The sequence below is a fragment of the Aspergillus caelatus genome (assembly GCF_009193585.1).
Source record: "Aspergillus caelatus strain CBS 763.97 unplaced genomic scaffold BDV27scaffold_8, whole genome shotgun sequence".
In the NCBI taxonomy this organism is placed as follows: domain Eukaryota; kingdom Fungi; phylum Ascomycota; class Eurotiomycetes; order Eurotiales; family Aspergillaceae; genus Aspergillus; species Aspergillus caelatus.
In genome coordinates this window covers 307115-315827 of record NW_022475271.1, presented here as the reverse complement: position 1 = coordinate 315827, position 8713 = coordinate 307115, and the positions used below count along the sequence as shown (strand labels likewise).

General features: G+C 47.8%; 3 protein-coding genes across 3 annotated transcripts; 1 reads left to right on the top strand and 2 right to left on the bottom strand.

Annotated features, from left to right (window-relative positions):
- Positions 1-1940: 1940 nt before the first annotated feature.
- Positions 1941-2285, bottom strand: BDV27DRAFT_120327 (uncharacterized protein). Its single transcript, XM_032065078.1, has one exon. It carries the CDS (start codon positions 2169-2171, stop codon positions 2016-2018), a length of 156 nt encoding a protein of 51 aa, XP_031932964.1. The 5' UTR covers positions 2172-2285; the 3' UTR covers positions 1941-2015.
- A 461-nt stretch (positions 2286-2746) lies between these two features.
- BDV27DRAFT_109653 (putative membrane bound C2 domain protein (vp115)) lies at positions 2747-7893 on the top strand. The gene is made up of 7 exons (XM_032064493.1): positions 2747-3078; positions 3145-3207; positions 3278-3524; positions 3573-5969; positions 6038-6178; positions 6234-6376; positions 6434-7893. Exons 1-7 carry the CDS (start codon positions 2875-2877, stop codon positions 7760-7762), a joined length of 4524 nt encoding a protein of 1507 aa, XP_031932963.1. The 5' UTR covers positions 2747-2874; the 3' UTR covers positions 7763-7893.
- On the bottom strand, positions 7812-8484 carry BDV27DRAFT_109639 (uncharacterized protein). Its single transcript, XM_032064492.1, has 2 exons — positions 8029-8484; positions 7812-7970 (listed from the first exon to the last, which is right to left on the bottom strand). Exons 1-2 carry the CDS (start codon positions 8280-8282, stop codon positions 7862-7864), a joined length of 363 nt encoding a protein of 120 aa, XP_031932962.1. The 5' UTR covers positions 8283-8484; the 3' UTR covers positions 7812-7861.
- Positions 8485-8713: the final 229 nt, after the last annotated feature.

Genomic DNA, 8713 nt, shown 5'->3' with positions numbered 1-8713 from the left:
AAAAGAATGAATGAATAAGAGTCCCAGAATCCCCAATCGATTTCCACGACCATACATAGGCCCAAAAAAATTTCAACATTTGATTTTTGGTAGACTAGAAGATCACAGATCGGGAGTCGTACGTACACCTTTCCCAAGAATGACATACATCCTCCACTAGGCAGCATTCTAGTTCACTGCGAAAATGCAGTCATTATGCAAGTCGGTCTGGTTATTTGGTAGAAGGAGAGCGACCCAAGGTGTTTGTGCGATCAGCGTGTCTGGCCCACACTAACGAACCATGGATTATTGGGTGAGTCGATTTGGGTTGCGCTAGGATCGTACTGAGTAAAAATTGTGGGAGTTGGGATGTCTTGGTAGCGACTTGACTACCTTAGTTCCTAGAGGTTGGTCTGTTCGTGGGTACTATTCCGGAGTAATTTAATCTTTTATTTTTTAAAAATATTTTTTTCCGGCATAAATTCTCCCAGCCCCCTTTTTGTCTGTGGCGGCCGTGGGATAGATAGGGCGGGCGACAATGGAAGACGATCAAGCAAAATTTCATATGGAGTCAATGAGCATTGATAACTTACGTTTGTCTTTTGAGAGGCATACAGCAGTCAATGCTGCTTAAGATTTTAAATTGAATTGATGAGCAAACCTGTGGCAAAACACGGGTGGTAGTGCGAAGACCGTGCAGATCCTAGGTCAAAGCTGAATAAGGTTGAATGGGAAGGCCAGCAAGACAGTTGCAACTACACAATATAGATCCAAGGACGAAATGGAAGTGGTATTGGCCTATTAATGTACATAGTACATACAGGAAGCTTGACGTAGGGGGGATCTGTCACATGGCGGTTCAATTAGGGTTTATCCTGAGGTATATCTATACATAGTATATTGATGATGATGTAGTAAGTATGGAGTAGTAGCATGCAGCTTCTCTAAACGAAGCAGTTGTTGTGGTATCTACGGAGTAGGTACCAAACCACAGCTTTTGCTGCATGCCACGTGTAACCTGGCATTGTAGCAATTTTCTTGGTTTTCAGTCTCAGATCGGAAATATTTCCGAATCGTGCAATCTCCTCAGTACTCAAGTAATGATTTGTTGCAGTGACACTGAGTGTACTTGACCCTCTACTTAGTAGTATGGAACTTGAACCACGTGAATGTGGATGATACTACACAGTATCAATCACGCTTAAGGAATTGAGCGAATCATGAATGGCAAACCACTGTCGCGATTGTTCCGAGGATCGGGAAAGGGGGAACACTACTGTGTTGATGGGTTCCACCCTCATGCATGCTAGTCTCCTTACTAAGTGGATAATCGGTCACTGGTTTGGAATGAGTAGCAGTTGCTTGGCAGGGCTGTCCCAAGGTAATATTACTGGTAGTCCAGGCACCGAAGAACTTAGTACAAGTACGAACAGAAGTACATAGCACACCGGCGATGAATGAATGTGGCGCAGCTAGAATCTCTTTCGTGGCGGTGCGAAGTTCTATCAACTGGCTGCTAATCGGTCGACCTAGCCCAGTACTAGTATATGGGTTATCTCAGTGTGATGTAGTAGGTAAGTACCTGCGGTGAGCCCAGAAGATTACCTACCTACTCCGTACACTGCTATTGCTTTGGTGAGGGTTAGTATTTACTTTTTCTATTCGGCTGATAAGGAACTGGCCGGGTTTAATAAAAATCCGTGGCTGGGTCCTTGTATTGTACAGTATCTTAAGAGAAAGGCTGGTCCTTGCTAAGACTATAGTAGTATAGCCAATCCACTGTGGGGTGATGGTCGGGTAAGATTACGACTCCACGACAGAGAGCGTGAAAGAGGAAGGAAGTGAGATGGAACAACCATCTGATCGACTCGACTATCTATTCTGTCGCAGATCGACGTCACGGCCGCGGATCTCTTTTCCTTCTCAGCAATGTTCCGTCTTTTTGTTTCTTAAAGTTTTATGTATCTCTCCATTACATTCAAATTATGACCACTTGTTCTTTGAGCATATTCCCCTAATGTATCTATTTGTTTATTTCATTGCTTTTTGATTAAACCATTCCTTAGGTCCCTCATCATTATCACTGGTACTCCACTCGTATCTAGGAGATCCATCCCTCTATCAGCAGGTTTTTTTTCCCCCTCTATTTCTTTTTCTCTCTGACTCTTTTTTTGCTTTTTATTCCCATTCATCTTTTTCTTTTTTCTTCCTTTCAGCTCCTCACCAGCCACGGTTCTCCTTGACGCAAGTGGCTTTGCCGAACTCAATCCGTTTTCGCTTTCAGCTCTGCTTTAGTTCGGTCTCCCCCCTTCACATCCGATCCTTTTTTTTTTTTTTTTTGCGCCCTTTTCAACGGTTGCTTTGCTCTCTTTTACTCGAGAGTGGTCATTCTTCGGTAAGGATTACTCTATGCTCTTTCTGTACTGTTACCGTGGTCCTCGAATCTATCCCCTTCCCCCTTCCCCCGAAACCCGCGCAACCCACAACCCATCCTATAAGTGAGCTCTCGGGCTTAACCGTGGGTTCAGCCACTCCCCGCTGCGGAGAACTCGAAGGCAACCATCGATTCTCCTCCGAGCGCCAACTCACTTCGGACATTGACGAATCCTTTTCTTGTCCAACACCCACTTCTCACTGACTCTCCTTTTTTATTTTATTGAATTTTCCTTTTCTTTAATTCCCCATTCCCTCCCATCCTCGCCATTTCTAGAAAACTTGATGTTTAACATTTCCTACCTATTCTTGTTGTTTTCAATTCCGCGTTAGCTTATAAGAAAAGGAGAATCCTTATATCAGGGCGATCTGACAACCATCCAGATTGTGTCGGTTTGGGATTTGTAATCGGTGATCCTTCACCCTGGGCCTTGTTGAATTGGTCCGGCCAACCAAAGAGCCATGGCGTCGCAGGAGTTAGAGAGAGAAAAGGTCGAATTGAAGGAGGAGGGCGCCATTGAGGCAGCCGAATTGGCCCCTCAAGACCCCCAAGCTGCTGCGGCTGCGGAGAAAGTGTTGGTGGATGAAACCAGGAAAGCTGGCCTGCCAGCCTACCAATTTGACCCCAATGCGACTCCTGAAGAAAAGGCGGCGGCGGCGGCAGCAGTAGGTCTCGCGATACCTATCTTTTCGACTGCACACTGTTCGCTAATGAACGATTTCTCACTGTAGCAACTACCTCCGGGCCTCAAACATGACACGAAACCGAAAGGAATGGCAATCATCACGGACAAGGTAAGTTTAGGCAATGGTTTCCTCTCTTACACAACAAAGGGAACTCTTGCTTAATTTAGTGTACTCCTAGGATGATGGCACTCCCAGCCAATACGATCTTCCCCCCCCGAAATCCGCAACAGCCCTGCTAGATGAAGAGAAGACAGATATTTCCCAAGGAGAAAACGGTATGACCGAGGACTTGCGATGGGCTCGCGACAGAACTGGTTGGGCTCCTCGGTTTCATGAGGAGCCGACGGAGGAAGAAAAGGCAGAAGGGACCTTGTTGGACCACCAGGATTTTCTGGAAAGTAGATTAGATGACAAGTTCTTCGGCGGTAAGTAAGTTCTTCTGTGGGTGCTGTATAAACGCTGACCAGGTTTAGACTGGTACCACAATGCTGCTATCATAGTTTTTGCTTGTTTCTCTTCTTGGATCATTGCGATCCTGGGCGGGGGCTTAGGCTGGATTTTTATCTTAATGGCGGCGTGTAGTACGTATTACCGGACGTCGATTCGTCGGGTCAGGCGAAACTTCCGAGACGATATCAATCGTGAGATGGCTAAGCAACGCCTGGAGACCGACACCGAAAGTTTGGAATGGATTAACAGTTTCTTGGTCAAATTCTGGCCCATCTACGCGCCTGTTTTGTGTGACACGATCATCAACTCGGTCGATCAGGTCCTCAGCACTTCGGCTCCAGCAATGCTCGACAGTCTCCGACTGAAAACATTTATTCTCGGTTCCAAGCCTCCTCGATTGGAGCACGTGAAGACTTACCCTAAGACGGAGGTTGACACAGTCATTATGGATTGGAAGTTTAGTTTCACACCTAACGATACTATGGACCTGACAGCTCGTCAATTGAAGAACAAGATAAACCCCAAGGTTGTCTTGGAAGTTAGATTGGGTAAGGGTGTTGTCAGTAAAGGTCTAGATGTGATTGTCGAGGACATGGCTTGCAGTGGGTTGATGAGGGTGAAGGTGAAGCTCCAGGTTCCTTTCCCCCACATTGAGAGGGTTGACGTCTGTTTCTTGGAGCGCCCTGAGATTGACTATGTTTGCAAACCTCTGGGCGGTGACACACTTGGATTCGACATCAACTTCATTCCCGGCCTAGAAACCTTCATCAAGGAACAGATTCACAACAACTTGGGCCCCATGATGTACAGTCCCAATGTTTTTCCTGTCGAGATTGCGAAAATGCTTGCCGGAAATCCAGTGGATCAAGCTATTGGTGTCGTTGCTGTTACGCTCCATGGCGCCCATCAGTTGAAGAATCCTGACACATTCTCCGGCACTCCTGATCCGTACGCAGCCGTCTCTTTGAACGGCCGCACGGAATTGGGACGCACAAAGACCGTTCACGACACAGACAGCCCAAGATGGAACGAAACGATTTATGTTATCATCACCTCGTTCTCTGACACTTTGACCATTCAGCCATATGATTGGAATGAGTTCCGAAAGGACAAAGAACTCGGTACTGCGACTTTCCCCCTGGACCGTCTTGAAGAGCAACCAGAGCACGAGAGTGTTTACTTGGAAGTTATGGCTAGTGGCCGGTCTCGTGGTTCTATTCATGCAGATATCCGATTCTTCCCTGTCCTGGAAGGAAGAACGCTTGAGAACGGTGAAGTTGAGCCAACCCCAGAATTAAATACCGGTATCGCTCGCTTTACAGTTGAACAAGCTAAGGATTTGGATGGTACGAAGAGTCTTGTCGGCCAGCTAAACCCCTACGGTGTTCTCATTTTGAACGGAAAGGAAATTCACATCACGAAGAAGTTGAAGCGCACGAACAACCCAATCTTTCAAAATGCTTCCAAGGAGTTTTTGGTCACCGATAGAAAGAATGCTAAACTTGGCTTGGTAATAAAAGATGACCGTGACCTTGCCAGGGACCCGATCTTGGGTACCTACCAGATCAAGTTCAACGATATGCTCAAAATGATGGAGAAAGGCCAGGATTGGTTCCATCTCCATGGCGCTAAGACAGGACGCGCCAAACTCACCCTGCAGTGGAAGCCCGTTGCTGTGGGTGGCATCTCGGGCAGTGCTGGCTACATTGATCCAATTGGCGTGATGCGCTTCCACTTCAAGAGCGCAACTGATCTAAGGAACTTAGAAACTATGGGCAAATCTGATCCGTATGCTCGTGTGCTACTCTCTGGCTACATGAAAGCTCGGACAGTAACGTTCAGAAATAACCTCAACCCCGAGTGGGATGAAGTGGTATACGTTCCGATCCACAGCGCTCGTGAAAAGCTCACCCTGGAAGTTATGGATGAAGAATCCGTCGGCTCCGACCGATCGCTTGGATCGCTTGAAATCAACGCCGCGGACTACGTCCGCGAGAATGAGAACGGAGAGTATCTCACTGATGACGAGAAGCAGCATATCTCCAGTGATCTTCGCATTGGTCATGGTCGAGTAAAGGGAAAGCTCAATTACACTGTCGCATTCTACCCCAGCATGCCTGTTGTTAACCCCGATGACGAGGTCGAGGAGGATGATCTGATAGAAGGCGCTAATGGTGACGAGGAAGGTAGCGATCAACCCAGGAAGAGTGTGGACTCTAGACGCAAGATCTCGCATATCAAGTCGCCTAGCACGGACTCCAAGGCTGCTATTACAAATGGCACGAATGGTACAGCGGAGTCGAAGACTAGTCTTGACTCATCTAGGCCCGCTACTATCAAGGATTCTGAAACGATGTCTGTCAAGTCTATGAAGGAAGTGCCGAAAACTTTTATTTCACTGGAGGATATAGCGCAATACGGTAATTCCCCAACAATTCCATTTTCCCTTTTATTTCATTTCTGTGTTTTGAGACTAATCGGTTCGCAGAGTCTGGCTTCCTTGTCTTCAAGTTCCATGAAGCACACCTTTCTCGCAGCAATGTTCAGGTGGAGGTTTTGATGGACGACTATATGTTCCCTGCATATACATCACCTAAGATCCGCTCCAAGTCCGCCAAGATTGAAGACAGTATGTGATTGCTCTCGGAAAGAGTAGTATGGAATTAAAACTAATCGTGTCGCAGTTGGTGATGCCTTCGTGCGTGAGCTCGAGTTCTCGAAAATTACACTTCGGATTGTGGACAAGGAGGATCCTAAGGCGAGCAGTGACGAGCATACTGTTGCGAAACTTACAGGCGACACGCTTTCTACTTTACAGCGCATCTTGGTAAACGAGTCCCCGCCATAGTTACAATTTCGTTATCCTATAACTAACTACTTCTAGTACAACCCAACCGAACTAACTCTGCGGTCGGACAGTGGGGAAGTAAGCAAAGTCACTGTTAGTGCTCGCTATATCCCTGTATATATGAAGCTTGACCCGACGGAAAGCATCAACAACATGGGAACCTTACGAGTGGACGTTCTTGATGCTGCTGAGCTCCCATCCGCCGATCGAAATGGTTTCAGCGACCCATACTGCAAATTCCGCCTCAATGACGAAATGATCCACAAGACCAAGGTACAGAAGAAGACCCTTCACCCGGCCTGGAACGAATACTTCGAAACACCTATCAAATCTCGGATCGCGGCAGACTTTCGGGTGGACGTATATGATTGGGATTTCGGCGACAAAGCAGATTATCTGGGCGGTACCCACATCGATCTTCGAGTATTGGATCCCTTCCAAAGCCAAGAAGTCTCTCTTCCACTTGATGGCAAGTCGGGTGCAATCCGCCTGAAGATGCTGTTCAAGCCGACCTACGTGATGCGGTCTCGGCAGGGCTCCTCGACCTTCTCCGGCACCTTTGCTACTCCTGGGAAGATTGTCGGAGCACCTGTTAAGGGTGTCGGATTCGTTGGTGGCAACGTCATCAAAGGTGCTACTTTGGGCGCTTCCTTCTTGAAGCGCGGTATCACATCGCGATTCCACAAAGATGATTCTTCGAGCATCAACGAGGTTGCAGAAGATCCAGAGGACACATCTCAGCTGGAGGCACCATCTGTTCTGGTTGAAGGCAACATTCCGCCTAGCTCAGCGCAAAGTAATAACCTGCAGCACTCGCGCACTCGGAGTGTGGCTTCGCATTACAGTGATAGACTTGGCCTCGCTGGTAAAGGAGACACGGGAACTGCTACGATTACCGTGGTGTCTGCCTCCGACTTCCCTCCGTCGGCTAATGTGCGTGTCACTGTGAAAGCCCTTGGTCCAAAGCCCAAAGAGGTGCTCAAGAGCAAGGCCCACAAAGCCAGTGGTGGTACTGTACATTTCGATTCGTCGCATGAGACCTGCCGTGTGCACAATACCACAGCCGATGCGCAGTATCAAATCCGAGTCGTTGACCATGCCACATTTGGTTCGGATGATGTTCTCGGAGAGGCACTCTTCTTCGTTGATGACCAAGGCTCCGTGGCCGGGCAGGAGAAGGTGGTGAAGGTTGGCAGTGGTAATGTCGCTATCCGCAGCAGCTTCTCGGGATCCGAATCTACCCTCCGGCCCGGCACCGCTCATTCGAACGGTGGAGATGCGGCCTCCGACGTGATGGACAGCCCAGATTCAAAGAAGCCCGGCCGTCGCAGCTTCCTTAGCAAGAGGAGCGTTAGCGGAGCATAAAAGGCGGTCATCCCTGGAAGCGTTCAGAGGAGGAAGTGAAACAGTCGAACAGGGCTTCTGCCCTGGTACGCTTCTCTATGTATTTGTTCCTGATGCCCCTTATGATATTGCGTTTTTTTTTTCATTATTGTTCCTGTCGTCGGCCGCTGGCCACCAATGTGATGTGATATCCTTAAAGTTCTGATTGGCCACTAGCCTTCCTGGGAGGCTAGATGTCGAATGAGTAAATCTTATTGTGCAAGATAGATGGATCATAACTACCCTACCCTACTCTCTGCAATGCAGTTGGACTGCCGTACATACAACCATACACCGCCAGAATGACCCAAGCGAAATGGAAGAAATGGACCTGAGCAGTACTGCTATTAGGTTGTTGAACTGGACTGGGCATGACATGTCTTATCCCGGACCCAGTAGAAGAAACGACTATTGGAGTAATGTGCCCACCGACGTCTGTTAGGGGCTTCACATTTAAGTTTTCTAGCCTCTTCTGTGAACTGTATCGCTGGCCCGAGCGCATGAAAACGATCTCATTCGGTTCGTATGGAGTAGCAGCCCTGATCTATGAGGGGATATTTTCTATAGTCGGGCGTAGTATGACAGTTGTCAACGTGCTATATGTTTGGTACATATGATGTTTATGACATACATACATGCATATCAGGCATCAAGGACCCCTCCGACTGCATGAGTTGTCCAGTTCAGGGGTCATCTCGGTCGTGACGGTGACCTCTGATCCTTTCCCAATAGTCGCCGTTCTCTTTTCAGATCGAATCTGAATCAAGTCTCACGACAAAAGGAGTCGACGCCGGTAACTACCGTCTACAAGCCCTATGGAGTATGGGTACCCTAAGTGGGGGGGTCTTAGAAGTTAATAATACATATGGGCCCAGACCGGGAAATAACAGATATGGGCACGGTAAAATTAGAAAATCCCAACCCAACGATCAA